Source organism: Condylura cristata, unplaced genomic scaffold, assembly GCF_000260355.1.
Source record: "Condylura cristata isolate star-nosed mole 26May11 unplaced genomic scaffold, ConCri1.0 scaffold00007, whole genome shotgun sequence".
NCBI classification, from domain to species: Eukaryota; Metazoa; Chordata; class Mammalia; order Eulipotyphla; family Talpidae; genus Condylura; species Condylura cristata.
In genome coordinates, this window is record NW_004567108.1 from 42641251 (window position 1) to 42664579 (window position 23329).

At 33.8% G+C, this 23329-nt stretch overlaps 1 protein-coding gene across 1 annotated transcript in view; it reads left to right on the top strand.

Moving 5' to 3' along the window:
* ADAMTS6 (ADAM metallopeptidase with thrombospondin type 1 motif, 6) overlaps positions 1-23329 on the top strand; it is a 217283-nt gene that overhangs the window by 159699 nt on the left and 34255 nt on the right. The window contains exons 16-19 of the mRNA XM_004678267.1: positions 735-858; positions 1335-1415; positions 9203-9366; positions 9778-9916. Coding sequence (XP_004678324.1) covers positions 735-858; positions 1335-1415; positions 9203-9366; positions 9778-9916 — 508 coding nt within the window. The remainder of the gene's footprint in view (positions 1-734; positions 859-1334; positions 1416-9202; positions 9367-9777; positions 9917-23329) is intronic.

Here is a 23329-nt window from a genome sequence, read left to right on the forward strand (position 1 = left end):
GTATTTGCTTCAGAAAAGAGTTATTTTGACAGTATTTTTTAGATAAAAAGATCCAAGTGCAAATAAGATTACATGACTGGTATCAATAGTTAAAGATCAAATGTACAAATTCAGGTGTCAAAATATGTACAAAAAGTAACTATATGAAAAATTTCCATAAAAATATAAATCCATATTTTTATAATTAAATGCAAGATGGAAAGGTAGAATTTCAGGTTTCTAAAATTGTATGCTTGCCTCTCCACTCTCTATGGCTGTTTTATCCAGCTAGTAGAAACAGTATTCAGTTTTGAAGAGTCATTCAGCTATGGATTCCACAACTAATCCTTGACCCTAACAACCAGATACTCCACAAAGTCAGTTTTTAACAGGGGTCAACCATATTTCTAAGTAAATGCTGTGGAGGACCTTGTGTCATTTTCCTTAGTTCTTGGATTTCTTAGTTGAGGCATAAGTAAAAGTCCATTACTTAACCAATTATAACATCTTAAGAATTGGAGCATGGTGTCTATAAATGAAGAAGAAACCTAGGTTAGAAATATAGGTCTTCATTCCGGGAAGTCAGATTTTTTTCTCTTAAACTTTTAAATGTAAAACTAGAAAGAGGAAAATATTTCCTGTTTTGATTTCCTTTACTGGAAATCAATAAGCAAGTAAACAAATACATTTGTTTGGTCAGTTGTGGTTCCAAGGATTCCTTTTTTGAAGCACTGAATATTCTTCTTTGTTTCCAGCATGTAGGTTGTGATAATATTTTGGGATCCGATGCTAGGGAAGATAGATGTCGAGTCTGTGGAGGGGATGGAAGCACATGTGATGCCATTGAAGGGTTCTTCAATGATTCGTTGCCCAGAGGAGGTGAGTGTGTAGAGAGAACGCTTCCTCACACCTCTGGTGTACTTGGAATAGCCAAATACTTGACTCCCCTCCCCTTATTTTTAAATTTCTTAGGTAGAAAATGATTTTTTCCTAAAATTGTTTTTAGCCTTATAAGTATTGAATGTGGCTTTATGTAAGCTATTTTAAGGAATTAGCATTTCCTTTCACTTGACTTCATTTAGCCACATTTCTTTAAGTTGGGAATTTTCAGAAGTAATGATGTGAGGGTAAACGTGAACCAACATGCATGTTGAGGTTTTGAGATATATTAAAATAATAAAAAAAGAAAAATATTCTAAATATGTTCATGAACCCAAAGGGGAATTTGCCAATATTTCATAATTTACAAAGTCAAAGAAAGAATGGATGGCTAAGGAACATATTATAATGAATGGTTATTAAACACCCATTTTCAGACCATGGCTGCTTACTACTGGCTGTTTTCTGTTTTCCAGGCTACATGGAGGTTGTGCAGATACCAAGAGGTTCTGTTCATATTGAAGTCAAAGAAGTTTCTGTATCAAAGAACTATATTGGTAAGAAACATATTTTGCTAGGTTTAAAAAAGTAATTAGGAAAAAGCAATGCAGTATCACAACAAAGGAAAACACAAAATACTTTGAGGTGGTGTGAGTCAGTGAAGCAATTTTCCAATTTTATAGGACCACATGTAAAAGCTAAGCAGCAACAACAAAAATGCTAGTTTATAAATAGCTCTTCATGGGTTGGTTCTTTGCTTTATTAAGATAAATTGTGTAATTTACATATATGGACAGTTTAAAGCGTATAAATGTATATAAATCTTTTTCTATGTACCCAGATAAATACCACAACCATGACATAGACCATTTCTATGGCTCCAATACATTCTCTCATTACCCTTTGCAGTAAAATCCTCCCAGCCTTAGCATCAGGCGAACACTGATCTCTTTCTGACATTGTGTGTTTTACTTTTTTCTGCAATTTTACACAAATGGGTATCATACCATATGTACTCTTACATCTGGCTTTTTCTCACTCAGAATATTTTTGAGATTCATTACTTTATTGACTATATTTGAAATGTATCCTTTTTATTGCCAGATAGTATTCTATTATCTGGATATGCCATGTTTTGTTTATCCATTCTCCTGTTGATGAATATTGGGTCATTTCCAGTCTTTGACCATTATGAATAAAGTCTTTGTAACTTTATAATTTATGGATATATTGTATTTACATTATATACAGGCTTTGTGTATGTATATCTTTGTTTCTGTATAAAACCTTAGGGTAAAATGCCTGCGTTATATAAGTACATGTTTAACATTATAAGCAGTCACTAAACTGCTTTCCCAATTGGTTTTATCGTCTATATTACCCCCTGTAATGTAGAAGAGCGCCACAGCCTCTGTGGCTCTATACATTCGTTCATCTAGTATTATCAGTCTTTAATTTTACCAATATAGGTATATTCTTGTGTGGTAAAGCAAAAACTTTGACTATTTTAAATTATTTTTATCAAGTTATGATTCTTTCTATATGCTAGGTATAATTCTTTGTCCAAAAGATCTTTTATGACTATTTTCTCCCAATCTGTGGCTTATTTATTCTTGTTCTTAGTGATGACCTTTAATGATGATAAACTTTAGTTGATTAATTTTCTTTTTTTGGTTTATGTTTCATGTGCTACCTTAGAAATTTTGCATACACTATGGTTGCAAAGATTGTCTTCAATATTTCATCAAGAAATTATAGCTTAGCCTTTGCATTTAGATACACAGTCCATTTCAATTTTTTATAAAAGATGTAAAGTCAGGATTAAGGGTCAGTGTTTTTTTTTTTTGATATGTGAATATTCAATTACTAAGCACTATTTGTTGAAAAGACAAAAATTCCCTCACCAAATTATCATAAAGACTTTTTTAGATACCAGCTAAAAATATATGGACCTTTTTCTGTTAATTTCCAATACAATTTCTCTCCTTAAACCAAAATCACATTGTATTTTTTTTATTAAAGTACAATTGACATATAACATGTTAATTTCAGGTATTATTGGTAGAGCTTTCCAGTAAGTCTTAAAAATAATGTTAATCCACTGATTTGTTCTTCCCTTCAAAATTTTTCTTTGCTTTTTATGTCTTTAGATTTCTCTACATATTTTAGAATTAATGTGTCAATTGCTATAAAAGGAGATTAAATGGAATCTATAGAACAATTTGGGGAGAATTAACAACTTAAAATATTAGTTTCCAATATGTGCAAAGATTTGCTTGAATATTGTCTTTTTAGTTGTTCACCAATGTTTATTTTTAGTGTACAGATATCGCATATATTTTTTCTTAATGGTTTTTCCAAATATCACTAAATAGTGTATTTTGTTAGTATTTTAAATTTATTTTTGAATTGTTTGCTATTGTCTAAGAATATAACCACATGCCTGGCTAGACTCACTTATTATTAATTCTAATGGTTAGAACCATTAGTTCTAATGGTTATTTTGTAGGTTTTTTTGGATTTCAACACAAATTATCAAGTCACCTTGATAAAAGGATGTTTTACTTCTGTCTTTCCAAACTATATGCCTTTTATTTATTTTTCTTATTGCTTTCTTAATAATAGCCCTGTAGTATACTGATGAGTAAAATTTAGGAGACCTGTCATTCTTTTATCATTATTGATTTTGAAGGGAAGTGTTCAGTTATTTTACTATTAAATATGATGTTTTCTAGAAGCATTATATAATGCTTTTTATAAGGTTGAAGATTCTATTTCTAATTTTCTGATTTTTCTTCTTGAATGGGTGTCAAGATTTCCCATATCTATTTCATTACCATGTCTTACTGTTTTCTCCTTTTCCTTGTTATGAATAAATGTATGGATTAGTTTTCAAATGTCAAATCTTTCTAACATCCTTTGTCATAGTGTGCCATTCTTTCTATATGTGTTACTGCAATTCATTAGTAAAATTCTGTTAGGAATGTTGTATCTGTGTTCATGTCTTCTTGGCAGTGTCTTTATTGCCTTTCATATCAGAATAAATCTGATCTCATAAAATGAGTCGATAGTGTTCTCTATTAAAGAGTCTGGGAAAAATTGGTATTATTTCTTAATGTCGAGTTGAATCCAATTATAAAGCCAGCCATCTGTGCTGGGATTTTATTTATGGGAAGTTCTTAACAACAACAACAAAAAAATTAAATCTCTGTAATACGTATAAAATTGCAGAATTTATTGGTATACAGATTTATGTACTATTCCCTAATTATTCTTTAAGAATCTTTAGTATTTCATTCTCACATTTGCATATTCTTAGTCAATCATGAGAGGCTTACTAATTTTATAGATCTTTTCAAAAATCAAGCTTTTCAAAAATGAAGGTAATTTTTTCTATTACTTACCCACTTTTAATTACATTGATGTCATTCTTTATCTCCTACTCACCTTATGTTTATTTTTCTAACATCTCAAGAAAAAAACTAGGGTTACTGATTTTAAAAATGTTTTTCTTCTTTAAAATAAACATTTTACACTACTAATTTCCCTCTAAGCACTGCCTTAGCTTCATCTCAAATATTTTGATATGTTGGTTTTCACTATATAATTTAAAAATACTTTCTCACTTCCCAGCCCAAATGCCCAAAAGTAGATGACTGGATAAAAAAGATGTGGTACATATACACAATGGAATATTACTCAGCAACCAAAAAAGAGAAACACATGTCTTTTGCAGCAACTTGGATGGAGCTGGAAAAGATCATGCTTAGTGAGATAAGCCAGAAAGAGAAAGAAAAATACCGGATGGTTTCACTCATAGCAGGAGTATAATGGACCAGGCGAGAAAATAACAAAAATAATGAACAACCATATACCAGAGACATTCTGTGGGGGTGGAGTGGGGAATGGGATCAAAAATGGGGGGGTGGAGGGAAATGCACAAAACTATGATGGTGGCACAGGGGTGATTTGGTGATGGGAAACCCGCGGGGATTACAATCGAGATGGAAAAAAAAATGTGCAAAATGATGTAAAAATAAACTTTTGTAATAATTAAAAAAAAATACTTTCTCACTTCCCTTATGAATCATTGCTTAGAAGGCATTATTGGTTTCTAAATATTTGGGGGTCCCAGATCTTTTTTTGTCACTGTTTTCTAGTTTAATTCTATTTTTCAAAATATATATATATATGTGTGTGTGTGTATATGTACTTGAGAAGGATGTGTATTCTGGGTATTGGGTTTGATATTACATAAATACTAGTTAGATTGTATTTTTTTTTTCTATTTTTTAAATTTATTTTTTACATCATTCTTTGTTTTGTGCCTTTTTCCATCTCGGTTGTAATCCCTGTGAATACCAGTTAGATTAATGACTGAAAGTTTTGTTCATCTTTTCTGTATTGTTACTTATTTTCTGCTTTTGTGTTTAAGCAGTACTACTGAAAATTTCATATTGAAATCTCTATTTAGAATTATGGATTTGATTAATTCTCCAATTAGTTTAGAAAACTTTGCTTTATTTAATTTGAAAATTGTTGTTAGATATGTAAACATTTAAGATTGTTATATATTATTGATATATTGAGCATCGTATCATTACAAAATGTTCACCTCTGAAAATATTCTGTGACCTGAAGTCTGATACCAAGCTGGTCACTCATATTTCTTTTGATTAGTATTTCCATGCTAAATGTTTCCCATTCATCTGCCTTATGCATGTAGGTGTTTCTGAATTTAAAATATGTCCTATAGACTGTGTGTAATTTGATTTTTATTCCTCATTATGCCTAACAATTTTTGCTTATTAAATTACAATTTCTAGAAGTAGGAGGCAGAAAGCTGGAAATTCTTCTTTCTGTAAAGTCCAGATAGTAAATATTTTCAGTTTTTTTTTTTTAAGATTTATTTATTTGTGCATACAGAACTGGGGTACAGACCAGAGGCTCAGGGATGGCGAGAGGGTTCACCAGAGACAGAGTGGGGAGCAGAACAGGCAGACTGACAAAGTACACTGCTGAGGGGAGCAGTGGGTGGGTCAGGAGAGGTCTGCCATGCCATGTGGTCACCTCTGGGGCAGGCGGGAATCGAACTCCCGCTGTGCCACAAGGGAGGGCCCAATAAAGCTTTTTTTAATGTTCTGCAACTCTTTTTTTTTTTTTTAAGATTTATTATTTATGCATATGGTACAGGCCAGAGGTGCAGGGGTGGTGAGAGGATTCACCAGAGACAGAGTGGAGAGCAGAACAGGCAGACTGACAAAGTACACTGCTGAGGGGAACAGTGGGCGAGACAGGAGATGTCTGCCACTTTGTGTGGGTCACCTCCTGGGCTGGGGATTGAGCTCACACTGAAGCGGCTGTGGCTGTGGCTGGCATGCAGTGCAGTGTCATAACCCGTTGCGCCATCAGGGAGGGCCCTTCAATAAAGCTTTTTTATATATAAAATAGATTGAAGTTTTATTTGCCAGACCTTTGACTGGCTATTTACATTGTAATTATCAATATCATTGGGTTCAAGTCTCTCATCTTGAACTATTTCAATTTGTCCTACTTGTTTGTTTGTTTTTCCTTTTATGTCTTCTTGTATATTAATCAAGTGTTTTATGGTACTCCATTTGGTCTCTATTAGCGACTTATTAGCTATGATTTTTTTCTATTTAATAAATGTTCATTCTAAAGTTTACAAAACATAATGCTTTATGGTCTCTAGTGAATGCTGCTAGTTGAAATTCTTTAAATTCCTGCTCTGGAAAGTATTCTGCTGATAGGTGACTAGAAATTTTGGGGGTGGTGGGGAAGGGAGAAAAGAAGGTTTGGATTTATAGAAGTTTATCATATGCATACACAGATTTCTATTTAGTAACAGATTTCCTCATTCAGGTCTAGTTTTCTAACTCTTCAAGTTGAAGCTACTTCGGTCTTCCCAATTTCTGATCTCTTGTCTTCTAATTCAGTGAAACCACCATGACCCGCTGACTTCTCCTATTTTACACTGACAGAAAATGATTCCAGGAAGAGAGCTGTGACTCACCTTGTTTCCTTTCTTGCATGTTTCATAGTCCTGGGCAATGTCTAAGGACAACTGATTCATATGTTTTATGAGTCTTGTAGTTGTTTTCAGTGGGTGGGCAAGTCCAGTACAAGTTATTTCAAGATGGAAAAAAATAGGAATGCTGTTTATTTGATGATTTTTAATTTCAGGAAGATTTATTCTCCCTGGAGACTCATAGTAAGACCTGAATGATTGTTTATTCCTTTCAAAATATCATGTTGTTTCCCTTAAATCTCTTAAAAATAAGACTACATAGACTACATCCAGAATGCATGTTCTTTTATTTTACATAGCACATGTTTATTCTTTTCTACATCATGAAAACGCAAGAAAATATCAAGGTTTCTGATATTAGATTTTTACTTTGATAATTCTTTGTCCATAATGCCACACCCTCCTCCCTTATTCATTTCTTATTCAGTCTTTCTTAAATTCTTGGTGTTTTAAGAACTACATTATACCATCCACAAACATGAGTTAGGGTCCCTTAATTTAGTATTTGAGAGAACTCAGACTGAAGGAGATTCAAAGCTGCTGAGGACTTTGTTTTTATTTTTATTGTAGCAATTTCCTATTATAAAGGTTCAGATACCTTTATCCTAATAATTTCGATGTTTTAATGAGACAGCAAACCACTATGAGAACTGAAAATAAAATTTTTAAATATAAGGAGAATCCAAGACCAAAAAAAAAATCCTTAAATTTGGTTGACATATTCCTGTCTCAAAGGTCAATTAGATTTATTTTTTGATATATGTATCTTCACAATATATCTGAAGTCAAAAAAGTACAAGTTTATATCTGCCAGACCAGTGCAGGGCAGGGGTAGAAATCTAGGGTAAAAATTCTCTGTACCAGGATCCTTTTAGTCCTTTTGTGCTGCTTGTTCATCTGATCTGGATGAACTTTTAAAGCAAGTTATCATTCTAACCAAAAATCAAGCTGACATTTTTGACTATCAAAGCATAATATATTATGAAAATCATCGTTGTCATTTATTTATGGGAACTTTTATATAGTAGCACTAAAAACCCTTTTTCTGTCACATATTTCAAAGTTTTTTATACCTTTTTCTTCATGTAGAGGTATTTAAAAATTATGCATAAATATGTCCTAATCATTTCCTTTATTTACGGTTTCTGAGGTTCTTGCCATGCTTAGAAAAGCTTTCCATATTTTAATAGCATTTTTAAAATTTTCTTCCATATCTCCTGGCATTTTATAGTCTAACAGTGTTTATACTGAAATACCTGGCATTTATTCTTTTTTTTTTTTAAATTTTGTCTTTATTAAGATATACATCACATAACATAGAATTAACTATTTTAAAGACTCCATTAAGCAGTTACACACTTTTTACCTATTCTTCAGCCTTTAGCAAACACCCATCTGCTTTCTGTCTCTATGCATTTATTTCTTCTAAATATTTCATATAAATGGAAGCATATGACATGTGACTTCTGAATAGCCTTCTCTACCTAACATGATACTTCTGAATTTCTTACACTTTGAAGCATGTATCTAGTGCTTCATTCCTTTTTTATTTAGTGTGTATACCATAGTTTATCTGTTTACTAGTTGAAGAATATTTGTGTTGTTGCTACTTTTTGGCTCTTGGAAATAGTGTTATTGTGAACATGTCTGTATAATTATTTGTTCAAGTACCTATTTTCTTTTGAAGGTAAATCCAGGAATAGGGTTGTAGTATTTATTTTCTTACAAAATTGAGATATTAATTCAGCAATTTTTCCTTTTTTTTTTTGCCAACAGACTAACTAAGCTTTTGTCTTAGTTTAGTTTCATATTGTCTTTCCTTGACTAATTTAAGATGCTTCCTTTTTAATATACTAAATTCCCATCTGCACATGGATTCATTTCCTAACTGTCTGTTTAGTTGTATTGTTTTGGTCAGCCTATGTGTCAGTACCACAGGTTCTCCCACCCTATGTCCTTATAATTACTATTTTAATATTTGTGCAGGAAATTCTTTCACTGTCACACCAATCTCCATTATTCCTTTTGTCGTAACTTTCCTTCTAGCTCTGCATTTTTATTCCTCCAGATAAACCACTCATTTACTTTTAAAAATATTGTCATAATTTCTTAACATCTCCTTGACATTCTCATGAATAATTATCTTACTATATATTTAAGGAAAAGATCAAGAATCTCATCTTTTAATGGAAGTGGATAATTATTATATACTTCAGTGCAATCATTAATTATTTATATTACAGAAAATGAAGTTGCACGTTTTTAGGTGTCTTGTGTTTTTGGTTTGTTTTTTAGCTTTGAAATCTGAAGGAGATGATTACTATATTAATGGTGCTTGGACTATTGACTGGCCTAGGAAGTTTGATGTTGCTGGGACAGCTTTTCACTACAAGAGACCAACAGATGAACCAGAATCCTTGGAAGCTCTAGGTCCCACTTCAGAAAATCTGATTGTCATGGTAAATGTCTTTGCCATTTCACTCTACTATTTATAATATGCCTGTCAAATAGGAAGTAGCAGGCTTTATTCTGTTTTATTGGTAGTGAAATTAATGCAAATAAAGGTAAAATGGTTTGCCTAAGCGTACAAAATTTGTGGAAAGCTAAGGCCATAATGTTCTTTTCTTATGAGCATTGATCTTTTCAATGCTTGGATAGTTCTATAACCAAAAAGACCTATGAGAGAAATGGCTCTCAAGTACCCATGAAAATGGAGGGAAAAATCATCATAAGTGCATGTGTTCAAATAGTTATTTAAACTTTTCTGTAAGGCTTACTTTATGACATTTTCTTCTTCGAAAGATCTAATAAATGCCGGAATGAAGGCTCATTGTATTTTAATTATCTTCACCAGTTGTTTTCAATGGCAGGTTCTACTTCAGGAACAGAATTTGGGAATTAGGTATAAATTCAACGTTCCTATCACTCGGACTGGCAGTGGGGACAATGAAGTTGGTTTTACATGGCATCATCAGCCCTGGTCAGAATGCTCAGCTACTTGTGCTGGAGGTAAGACACCCACTAGGCAGCCCACCCAGAGGGCAGGATGTAAAGCAAAACATATTCTGAGCTATGCTTTGTGTTTGCTAAAGAGGCTAATTGGAAACATTTCTTGCAGGTTTGCTTCAAGCTGTAATTTAGCAAAAGAAAGTTTGCTTTAATTATATTATATTCCATTTGTTTTTAACCTCATGTAATTTGTACAGATTTGTTGGTAAAATACATCTTGGCACAATGAGTGTCTCTGCTGGTGCTTCTCCCAAGACTATCTTGAAGGTGGGCTGTTTGCTTTTCGTGAACTCATTCTTGGTAAAGAACATCAAGAGTTTTAAATAAGAAAATGAGCAAGAATCAGACGGCACAGATGCAACTTCTTGTAATGGGGGATGAGAATGTATGTCTGTATGCTTGTGTCTTTGTGTTTGTGTGCTTGTGTGTTTCCCACAATCCTATTCAAACTCCCTTCTCCAGCCATCAAAATTAAGGGGTTATAAGCTGGGATACTACAATAATTACCGTGTCTGGGTCTCTGGGTTAATGGTGTATGCTGACCCCACTATAGTCCCTCAGAGAGGTAGCTGCTAGGCGGTGGTTGGTGATGTGTTGGTTGTCCCATGTGCGTTTTTCATGGGTGCCTTTTCCCCACAATTTACTCTATTCCTAATCCTCCTCCCTCTAGTGGCCACCAATGCAATTCTTTACCTCTGGCTGGGAGAGCAGGACAGTTGGCTTCCTTCAAAGCCAACACCCTTGCTGCTGCATGGACTGGTGAGTAGAAGTGCTGTGCAAGCAGCATCTTCCTTCTCTCTGGAGACTAAATGCATCGCCTCCACCGTACACCTTGATCCCAATAGGCAAGGAAACAAACCTGTGACTCAGGCTTAGGTTGGAGCACCTCACCATTTCAAAAGCAAAGCTAAAATTTTGAATAGTGATATTAGAATGGGAGATGTTGAAATAAAACGAATCATCCCATTTTACCCCACTTTCCAATTTATTACCTATATTTTATCTCCTTAAATTGCTCAGAAACATGCAATTTCACCTGGACTTTATCCTCTCTTTTTTCTGTACTCACTGAATAAACGCCTTTCATTCTCAGTCTTGAATTAGAGGATTATTTTTATAGAAATCACTGTCATAGAGCGGATTCATTTTTAGACTCACATAGAATTAACGCATTAACTACAACTCCCACTTTGGTGGTTAATCACGATATAAAACTTAAAAAGCAAAAATCAAATAGTAACAGTAATGTTTCTCCAGCGTGAACTATTATAAAACATGGTTATTTATAACTTGTAGCCTATTTTAAAAGATCTCTAATTCCCATCCGTTTTACATGTGAAATGGCTGGTGATTTGTAATGCAAAGTCTTTTAAACTATGGGGCATTACTATAGTTTTTTAAATAAAACAAGGATATCAAAGTCAGTTGTTCCAGTGAATGCCATTGTATTGTAGTTTCATGGCATTGATGCATATATCTTTCCTTATTTCAGTTAAATTCCTTTTTATTCAATCAATACTTCCCCTTTCATATATCAAAAATTCTTCATGATAACATACAAAATTCAGACTGAGATAGGATAGGGTAAACTTATTAAATAAGTCAAAATAAAGTTTAGGAAATCTGTTGAGGAAATTCTAAATGTTGAGGTTGATTAACTTGGAGAAGAGAAGGCGGAGGGAAAGTATATTAGTATCTTCAAGTATGTGACAGAATGTTGAATGGGAAATTCTTAGTGCCTGTTTGTCTTTGTACTGAAAATTGCTATATTTGGGGATAGTTTAGACACAGTCTTGTCTGTGGCCAAGGAGGGATTAAGTGAATTCTCAATGTTCCTTCTAACCTTATGATTCTTTTGTTCAAAAAGAAGATAGTTCAACAGTGAAAATCAATGTTTGTTAGAACTAAATTTGTTATTTTTTAGAATTGAATTCAGAAGAAAAACTGATTTTTATTAAAGAAGTATGAAAAATCTGAGTGTTATTCTTTTTAATAACACTTTTGTTGAGAAATTATTGGACAGAAGTGATTTCTCATGATAGGGGTTTAAACAAAAGAAAAATAGGGTAGGAGAAAAGATCTCTGGAAAGAGAATTTTCTCTTCATTGTTATTTATACATTTTTGTTCTTTTCTGGAACTACTGACTCCTAGATATTTGAGGTGGTTCTGGGAACAGGAATTCTGTTCAGATGTAAGTGATTATGACAGCACTTATGAGGCCATTGCCTTCTTTGGAAGAAAGATGTACGTGCTTGAAATTTGGCAGATCTGGTGTGAAGAGCTGCCATTTGTCTTGCTTAGTAAGTGGTTCTCAAAGTGTGGTACCTAGACCAGCAGTTTCAACATCACCTAAGAATTTATTAGAAATGTTCATTTGTGGTCCCATGTGAAACCCACTGAGCAATGAGTCTTTGGGTTAGGTCCAGCAGTCTGTGTTTTTCTTAAAGACTTATTTTTACTTATGTATGCATTATAAGAACTGGACCGTAGGCCAGAGTTACAGGGGGTGAGAGGATTCACCAGAGACACAGTGGGGAACAGCACCGGCAGAATAACTAAAATCTACTGCTGAGGGAAGCAGTAGGTGAAACAGGAGAATTCTGCTGTGCCATGTGGGTTAGCTCCCTGGCTGGGTTCGAACTCATGCCCCAGTGGCTGGTAATAGCTTGTTGGTGCTTAGACTTTAAACCCTGCCCCACCAGGGAGGCCCCAGCAGTCTTATGTTTTGATAAACTCTCCAGGAAATTCTGATACTCAAAGTTGAGTGCCCTGTTCTTGGTTTATAAAGAAACTGAAACTTACCTCCAAATACATATAATTCTATGTGTCTTGTGTAGAATGAAGTTGGCATTTTCCCAAATCACTTCGCAAGTAAAACATCATCTGAACCATACTAGATACCATTAGAGTTTATAGATGAATGAATGAATGAGTAGAAGGAAATAATTATTTTAGTAATTATATTTGTGCTAGTTCTTTCAGTGTGGGAAATAAAGGTTTAGAGTTCCCCTCCCCCCCCTTTTTTTTATGAGGTGGGACAAAGGGATTGCCAGTATAATTTTATTAGCAGGGATAAGTAGAACCAACCTCTTCTTTTTTGTTTTCTTTATTTAGAATAGGTGGAAAATATTTCCTAGGATATAGAGTGCAGATCTCAAATAATAACATAATTCTTCCTCCATATACCCTCTCCCCAAATTTCAACCCAAGTTCTTTAAATACAGACATCTTGTGATTTAAAGTAAATTCCGTTAAGCCTCATTTATAAAGAAAAGAAAATAAATAAAACAGAACCATATTACCATTGAATTAGTGAGTAGTAATATGTTCATTGATAAAGCTTGCATTGGGAATGAGAATTATGTTTTAATATAAGGCTTTAGGAGTTTTTTAGTTTTCAGTAGTAATTTGTGGCAGTATACCTTTTAAAGATTCATATTATAAAAATTGTATATACATCTTTTGATATAATCATACACAGTTTCTTTTACTAATGTTTGACTAAACATTATTCTTAAATTTTAGTATAAGAATCACTAGAAGGATCTGTGCAAACAAATTTGCTGGGTTTTGCCTTCACTTTGGGGTAGATTATAAAAATTTGCCTTTTATACAAATTTCTAGATGATGCTGGTGCTACTGGTTTGGGAGCCATCTTTGAGAAATATGGGCTTAGACACTTAGCTTTTATAAAGTAAGTGTCTGTTAAAACAGTGACAAGACTTTTAGGTAGTAATCCCAATTAGAGCTATTGTCCACATAATAACTAATCTTTTCAATGATAAATAGTTCTGCTTAGCTCTGTAATAATAAATTTTTCGGTTTATAAAACATTTTCTGGTGTGTGTGTGTGTGTTCTTTGATCATCCTCCAAGAACTATGAGATAGGTATTGCTATTGTAATTAATATTTTATAGTTAAAACTCAAGTGAAGTAACTTGCTCCCATCATGACTTAGAAACTGAGTCTCTAGTGACTTTTAAAATTTTTATGTATTTGCAATTAAAAATTTTATTTTTATATACCCTGATACATGTTAGATGCATTAGGAATTTGTTTTGCCAAGCATCCAATTAAATCACAGTTGATAATACTTCTCTAAATATTTTTTAGTTTTCATTCATATGTTCCTTGATTTACAAATATATGTGTATTATAATTATATCTAACCAAACTTAGCATACCTGATGATCATAGAATTGTATATTTTGATTTTTTAAAATCATGTCTATTGAGGTAACTGTTTTAGAGGTATAGGTTCACATCTCTACAAATGCATGTTTTCACACCACACCAAAGACCACATCCCTGATAATCTTCTTACCATAGTTGTGATTTTTAAATATAGCTTTTTTTCTCTCCTAATAAACATGGCCCTTTATCTTTAACAGAACTATTTTACCTTTTGGCAGCCTCACTAGAGCAATGTGATGTATTCCACTCCAAAATGTCTCTTTCACTAGCGTGAAATCTTTCTTTTCCAATGCTTCCCCCTAAAGCAGAAGTTCTGTACCTGAAATCACCTGGGGGACTTTACACAATTCTGATGGTTGGATCCCACCCCAGAGGTTCTGATTGAATTGGTCAGTAGTGTGGCCTTGGCATCAGATTTTTAAAAGCACCTTAGGTGATTCTTCAGGAAATGTTGAGAAGTACTGCCTTTGAGGCTGATTGAAAGAAAGTTTATTTACTCTTCAGTAAGTATATATTAAGAAGCAAAAACTGGGAGCATTACTTTTATATCTCTGTTTAATTGGGTACTAGTTGAATGCAAATATTAATGATGTTTATTTATATGTATCTGGGGTAAAAAGGTAGAAAGGGACGTTAGAGAAGGAAATGAAAAAAGCGACCACATGCCAGCCATTGCCGTTGGACTTGCTTTTAGACAAAATTTTTTTTGATATTTCAATTTATGTACATGCTTTCTTCTTTTCCTGATATATCACTTATATTCATCTAATTAATGCTTTTAAAGCTGACTGAATTGTGCTATCACTTCTTGGACCTTGATTAAGATCAGAGGAAATTGCACTAAACCGATTTCCCAAAGCTTGTTCTTCTAATTTCACGTTTCTGTGGTACTTTGAGAGGTAAAATGAATAAGTGGCTTTACACTAAAGCAACTTGAATTTAGGTCCAGAAGTCAGAATGTTACAGAATTTGATTCTGCTACAAGTCAATAATTGTGGAAATTAACTTTCTCTTTGTGATTTGTATTTCTAATCAGAGAAGTCCTAGTTTAGGTTTGTTTGTTTTTCTTTACATTAGGGAATGAATTTTTGTGGTCACATTAATTTTCTATCCTGCCTTTCTGCATGGATGTGCTCTTAGTTTCTGCCACTCAAGATACTGCCTTTTAACCCCAACAACTTCCTAACATCTCCTATTTAATGCAGCTTTAAAGCAAAAGTTTTCAATGCCAGATAACTGAAAGCTGATGCTATACTGTTGCTTCAAACTTTGCACCTGTTCTGGTACAAAGAAATCTTAAGTGTGACTGGTTTGAGATGCAAAGAAAGGTCAGAAATATATGTGTATTTTGTATCTAAAATAATCTTTGCACTACAGTGGGCTCTATGGAAACTTCTGATTACTTTCTTCAATTGTTTTCTCTAGCATTCTCTTTCTCCCTCTTTGGTAGAAATACAAAAATTACATACCAAAGAACTCAGTTTGGTCAAGTTTCTGCTGACAGATAGTTTCTGCTAAACTTTGCCTGGCAGCTCAAGGAGAAAAACTAAAGCTATGCTTTGATAAAAGAGAAGGAAGAAAAGTGATAGGATTATTTTTAGAGACAAATTTAATTTGTTTGAAGATGCAAGCCCACAGATAAAGTGATTACTTAGGAATATTTCTGATCAATTATCATTGGCCATTTATTTTACATTTATATAGACTATTTACTTTTTCTTGAGTGTTTGGTGCTTATTTTACTTAAATGATTACTTTCTTTTTCTCTCCTGAATGTCATCATAAGGTGTGTGGTTATGTGCGTGGGTGTGTGTGAGAGAGAGAAGAGCATATAAACTTCAAGGTATTTTTTGTTTCTTCTTCATTCTACTTTTTATGATTCTACCCCTTTAGCTGGATTCTTATGCGTGTTGGAATTGGCTTCTTCTCTTTAAGATTTTTAATATGACATTGATAATTTTCAAATAATATATATAATTTTCTTGATTAAAGTTCACATTCTTCAAACTACACCACTGTACCCCAGGACACTGCAGCAGGCTCACAAAGGCACTACAGAGTATTGTACATTTACAATGAAAATACAAGGGTGGTTGTACACCACACAAAGTATTGCTATTAAGTTTTTGGACCTCTAACTACTTAATAAGTAAAACTCTTAAATATATTCTTCTGTGTAAGAGGGGCTGTGAAAAATCACTGAGAAATTGAGGATGCTATGAAACAAACTAGTTGGAGAACTCTTGATTTAGGGTAAAACAAGTCATTAAAGTTGAATAAAAATTAGTCACTTCACTTCCTTTCTGTAGATGTTCAATTTCATTTCATAGGAGGAAAAAAAGCATAGAAATTCATTGTTCAGTTGTTGACATTCAGAGTTTAAAAATGGAGGCCTTTTTGCACTTACAGACTTATAATAAGTAACTGTGTTCTTTATATTTGTAACCATGCATCCTTAATATTTTTCCTTCCCCTATCTTTGTCAGGTCAATTTAAGATTGGCAGATGATTAAAGCAAAAAATAAAGCAGAAAAGAAACTACACAATTAAAGTCCCTGATAAATTCTGAGCAATGAATTTCTTACTACCTAACAAGTTTATATAATAACTTAACAAGCCCATTCACTAATAACATATTTTCATATTATTTTAATGACTCTCACTCACATTGAATTGGTGCCCTTAAAAAGCTGAATTTTCTACCTTGTTTCTATGGAAACATTGTTTTCAAGAATGCTGTAGGACAAGCATAATATACACTTGAATGTATAGTCAGTTCATCCTAAAGTTTCGATTTTAAAATTGTTTTTAAAAAGTAACTCTTAGAAAAAATATAGTGCAATCTTTAGGCCTAAAATATTAAGACTCAACCATGGTCTATTATCACACAGACTATGGAATTACCCTATTCACAGACTGTGGAATTACCCTATTCACTCTCCCACGGTCCTCTCTTTGGGTCATTTTCAATGTTAGGCTGGAAAAGTGGGCCCTCCCTGGTGGCGCAGCGGGTTGAAGCACATCACTGAGAAGCTAAAGCCACTTCCGCATGAGTTCAATTCCCGCCTGCCCCAGAGGTGACCACCTGGCGTGGCAGACCTCTCCTGACCTGCCCACTGCTCCCCTCAGCAGTGTACTTCGTTGATCTGCCTGTTCTGCTCCCCACTCTGTCTCTTGTGAAGCCTCTCGCCATCCCTGAGCCTCTGGCCTGTACCCCAGTTCTGTATGAACAAATAAATCTTTAAAAAAAAAAAAAGAAAGAAAAGTGCCCTTTAACGCATGGAACTAGACCTTGTCAAGGCACCTGTGAGCACCACGGCTCTCGAAGGTCTAGATTTTGTAGCCACTGATTGTACATGTTGTACTGTCTCTTAACATGACCTTGAGAGAGTAATTCCTTTAGACAATCAAGCACTTGACTGAATCAAACTTATGAAGTTAATATGTTTATTTAATTGCCTACAATAATTATTTCTATTTATCTTTTCCTTTACATGTAGTTTTCCATATACCATACAATTTTTTAAAATTCTTGGAGTTCTCATATATTTTTAATATAATTTAACCACTTTACTTCCTAGTATGAAGTCTTACATATATGAAAGTTTTTCTTAATAACCTAACATTTATACTGGTTGTCCCTGAATATTGGGACTAGCATTATTTTCACTGTTAAGATTTATAGCTGAGGGCCCTCCCTGGTGGCTCAGCGGGTTAAAGCACAGCACTAAGAAGCTAAAGCCACTTCCGCATGAGTTCGATGCCTGCCACGGAAGGCAGGTCTGCCATGGCGCGACAGACCTCTCCCGACCTGCTCGCTGCTCCCCTCAGCAGTGTAGTTCATCAGTCGGCCTGTTCTGCTACCCACTCTGTCTCTGATGAATCCTCTCACCTCCCCTCTACCTCTGGCCTGTGCCCCAGTTCTGTATGCATAAATAAATAAATCTTAAAAAAAAAAAGATTTATAGCTGAAAGCAAGAAATTGCCCTAAAATATTCCCTTTGATGTTTATTTTTACCTTCCTCTAGAGATTATATTATTTCCTAATATGATCAGAAAACAAAAGTTTGACAGCATTTATTTGTATTAATGATCTATGTATCACAGGTTATGTTTTACTTCACAAAGTATGCATAAAATATTTTTGGAAAAAATAAAGTCTCTTGTAATAAGCAGCTTCATCCCAATTTAAAGAGCCTCGTGATATTATTACTTCCATTTTGTTACTTGAAGAAAATGATTTCAATCTAAAAGCTGTATAGCATTTTTATGATTGTGTCTTGATTATAATTTGCATCTGAAATATTTACTTTTTGATTCTAATAAAGGGATTTATATAAAACTAAAAGCAAAGCTTCTCTATTGGTGAGAAATCCATCACAGTGGGTGGGAGAAGCTTAAGCCTTTCTTGCACTGTTTAATATTTTTAATAAAATGCAAAAAAATGTAAACTCTGACTAAAGATCTTACATATTCTTTTTTAGTCCAAGTTAATTCTCTATATTGGGAAGATTGCCTCTCACAAATTACTAATCTAGTTAGTGCTCTGCTTCTTGACATATTGAGCTCCTTTGATATGTAACTCACACTGGAAAGAACTATTCACTGAAACAAGCCTTTAATGCCAAATGTAATCTAACAAATACTCTACTATACTGCAGAGTAAAGATAAAACAGACATAAAAGGGGATGAAAATTGAACAAGTGAATTGTGGAAAAGAAAAAGTAGAGACAACTTTCATAGACATTTTGGGTCTGGAAGAAATATTAAAAATCATGTAATTTGATTGTCTCATTTTATAAAGGAGAAGGAAAATTTTTCTTTAAGTTGTGTACATAACCTGCCCAGAACCCAAAAAGATATAACTAAACATGGCAGAGTTGGAGTGAGGAAAAGCATAGTAATGAGATAAAGTGACAAGAAATGACATCATATACATTTGGCTACGAAAAGAGCTCTTTTGATGCAATATATACTTATGTTGATTCTGACCAGTGAACACCTGAAACATATAATGTTACAATGCAATGTTACTTTAATATAAAAAAAAGCTCTTAATATCAAAGAAGATAGGGAAAGAGAAATCAAACAACAATAGAACAAAGTAAGGAAACTATATTAAAAATTATAGACCTAAACATACATTATTCTGGTAAGGTATCATTATTATTATAATTAAATAATATATTTATCTGAGCATCCTTACCCTATTTTAGTGTAACTCACGATTTCAAGACTATGTCACTCACCCGCACCCCCCCCATATAAAAATAAAAAGCCATGCCTTCATAATAGGAAGTCATGGAGTTAAAGTAAGAGGAAGAAATTATTCTTATTATCTATTCTTATTATCTTATTATCTTATTCCTGGGAGAGCATGATTTCAAATTAACTCAGTGTATGTGTCCCTACTCTCATTTCTACTACTAAAGACCTTTGCTCTAGAAAAACACAATATTTCTAGAAACACATGTTTTCCTCTTTTTGTGTTTTTTTTTTTTTTTGCAATGGAAACTTTTTTATTATTATTATTACAAAAGTTTATTTTTACATCATTTTGTACATTTTTTTTTCCATCTCGATTGTAATCCCCTCGGGTTTCCCATCACCAAATCCCGTGCATTTTTCCCGTGTGCCATCACCATAATCCCGTGCATTTTTCTCCCCCCCCACCCCCACTTTTGATCCCATTCCCCACTCCACCCCCACAAAATGTCTCTGGTATATGGTTGTTCATTATTTTAGAAACACGTGTTTTCCTTTTCATAGACCTATGTTTCCTTGATATATCTAATTTGGCTTAGGACAGTAGGGGAAAACCCTTGAAAGACAGAGAAGTGACGTCTTTGAAAAATTGAAAACTAGCATGAGTCTCTTCAGAAGAAGGAAGCATATGGATGGAACTGATGGGTACCTTGGGTGCCAGCTGTTAGATCCAAGGCAGATGGGTTTGCTCTGCCCTGCAAATGCTTGTGTCTGGCCAAAAATCACACACACACAACAGCCAGATTCCAGCAGTGTAGGGCAGAGCAGAGACACATTACACATTTTTTTTTTTCCTGGCACTTGTTTTTTGGATGCTATCTGCACTGGAGATTTAGATTAAATGGATATTGCTGGTCATTTATTCTGTATACTTTGGTTATATAGTGTTGTCTTGGTTTCTAGCTACTTTGGATATACAACATCCAAATTGTTGCCGAAGCCACCAACTGTATTTTTACTATTAAGTTTGATTTTTAAAAACTCACCCCCCAGGGCCCACCCTGGTGGCGAAGCGGGTTAAAGCAAGGCACTAAGAAGCTTAAGCCACTTCCGCATGAGTTTGATTCCCGCCCGCCCGGGAGGAGATCCACATGGCGAGGCAGACCTCTCCTGACCCGCCTGCTGCTCCCCTCAGCGGTGTACTTCCTCGATCTGCCTGTTCTGCTCCCCGCTCTCTCTCTCTGGTGAATCCTCTCACCCTCCGCATCTCTGGCTGTACCCCAGTTCTGTATGAATAAATAAATCTTTAAAAAAAAAAACTCACCCCCCCAGCCCCCATTGCTTCACTAAACCATTTTCTGGATAAATATGATGTGCTATACCATTAGGTTATGTTACTTAGATGCTAGTTACCCTTAGATTCCAAGGACAGATTTATACCTTCTTGTCCTTTACCAGCTCACTTACGTTTCTATGACTGAAATGTGGGGGGTCTTATGAGTAAATATGGGAAGAGAGGGAAGTTCTTCTCCTGCCCTTACCTTCCCCCACACCTAGATTTAACATATATCATTTCTTCAAGTAGTACTTTCTGTGTGTTGAATTCCCTTTGTTTACTTTTAAAATAGTGAATTGCCCTGAGAAAAATAATATATTTCCAACACTGTTACAAGTGATTTTTTTTTTAAATTTTAATTTTCTAGAAGAGAGATGGAACCTGAGAATATTGAGTAGATTTTATGGGGATTATAGAAGTGTGGGAAATGAGGCAAGAAATGAAAGGGCTTTATGTTCTCAACATTTCACTCAGAATTGGTCCAAGGACATTAGCTGCTAAGTAAAAGACCCTACGTTCTTCACTGAACCATCCTAAGGTAAAAAGAACAGATGAAAGTGTCCACCCAGAATTTTCTTGCAGCTTGGTGGCCTTCTTGCTCCTTGTGATAAATTCTGTCTCAAAATACTAAAAGCCATTTCTTGATGTGTAACAATATCAGACATTAGGTAGCGTACTCCTTCCTCCCACTGGACAAGAGAACCAATGATCCCATTGGATCATCTGTAACTTTTAACTATTAACAGACAGCTAAATATAAGATCTGACAAGTTTTAATTTATTGACTAAACATAAGACTTTCATTTCTATGCTAAGAAACATCATATTTGATTACTTGATATCAAAGGATTAAATAAATGATAAGCAATTTAAAAATCTCTAAATAAGATATACCCATTGTAGTGAGTTTAAAGTAAATGTATATTGGTAATAACATCTTTGTACTTAAATTTTATAATACAACCATGTATTATTTTAAGCATGTGTTATTTTAAGCATGAAAGGGATTGCATTAAAATAAAAAGGTGTTGAAGATACATGCCAATAACTTTAGGTATTTAAGAATAAAACATAATTAGTGTAGTTTTAAATTTAAATTTGATCAGTTAAATTCTGTAGAACATTTGCATATCTCTAGGGGATATGAACACTAAGCCACTAGAACTTTGTTTTTGATTAGGCATATACTGAGTGGTTGTGTGGATATTTTATGTTTTTGGTTATAAGCTATAAGTCTTTCGATTTGAAAGCATAGTGGCTTTGTGTAACTGGATGTAATTATTCCCAACAGAGTTTAAATCAACTTCTTAGCAATGTTTTACAGATTATTTTAAAAGTACTCTGTGCAAGGGCTTGATCATATGAAAAGATTCTAAACTCAATCCTTTCTCCTGTTGACTTAGTTTAGACTATTTCCAGTTGAACTGTATTTTTTACTTTATAAAGCTAAAAACTGCATTTCCTTAATCCAAAAGTATGTGTTTAAAAAAAAATCCATCCAATTAGGTGAATTGGTTTAGAAAGTATTCTTTTGCTACTGAATTAAAAGGGAAAAAAAAATCTGTAAACCTGCCAAGCTGGGGTAAAAGTTGGAAGACTTGTATGCTGTTGGACGAAGATAGCTCAACATTGCAGGAAGATTGGAATAGATTACTGGTATAGTCAGTTCCTGAGTGTGAAATACCACACTGTCTAGTATAATATTTTAGAAGAAAATTAATAAAAGATGAATGCAAGGAAAATGTATCTTCATAAAATGCAGAGTAATTACAGCTGTTTATTCAAGGACTTTAATTTATATTTCATAAAATAAAATGTTTTGAAGTTGTGAGTTTGATAATGAGCCCTCAAATGCCCTAATTCCTAGTTTTTAAGGAATCCGGGGGGCATAACCAAAATTAAGTCAATTTGTAATTCTTAGCACTTAGCCCAATGTCTGAGAAAAACACAGTGCCTTGTGATTAGTAGTTATTCTCTCTTGAATGAATGGATGCATGACTGAATGAATGAATGTCCTGCCAACCACATTCAGCTTACATTTTAGTCTGTGTACTATGTAATTTTAAACTAGTTGCTGGATCCCATCACAGAGCAAAACAGCCTTAAAAATTAAGGTCCAGAATGAATTGTGAGGTTGTAGACAGTTTGTTTTCTTTGTGGTTTTGTGTATTTTCTAAATTCTTAGCAATGTTATGTAGCTAAAAAATTTTAAGGTAGCTAAAAATTTTTAAGTTATATATTTTAAGATATATATCTCACCTCTAATAACTAATGTCTGGGATTCAAATTGCAGAGGCCATGTTTCTACACTAAAGACTACTTTTAAAAACTAACTTTAGTTACAGTCGAACCTGATTTCTAGGGTTCACTTAAAGGAAGAAGAGTTTATCTTAACCTATAGAAACTGAATTAATGTTTCTGACACTGAAACAAAGCAGCATCAGTTCCATTCTTTAGTATTGAAAATGTTTATCCTTTTCTGAGAAACAGCTAAAATCTAGACTGAAGCCAACTTTCTTGTTGCAGGTATCATATTTAAAAAATAATTTGACATTTATAAAGGTTGAGCAATTGCATGCATCCTTTTTATAAATAGATGGTTTGACTATTCCCCCTCCTAGTATAATATTTGAATGACTTACAAAAAAAAAAATCATGCAAACCTACAAAAACAAT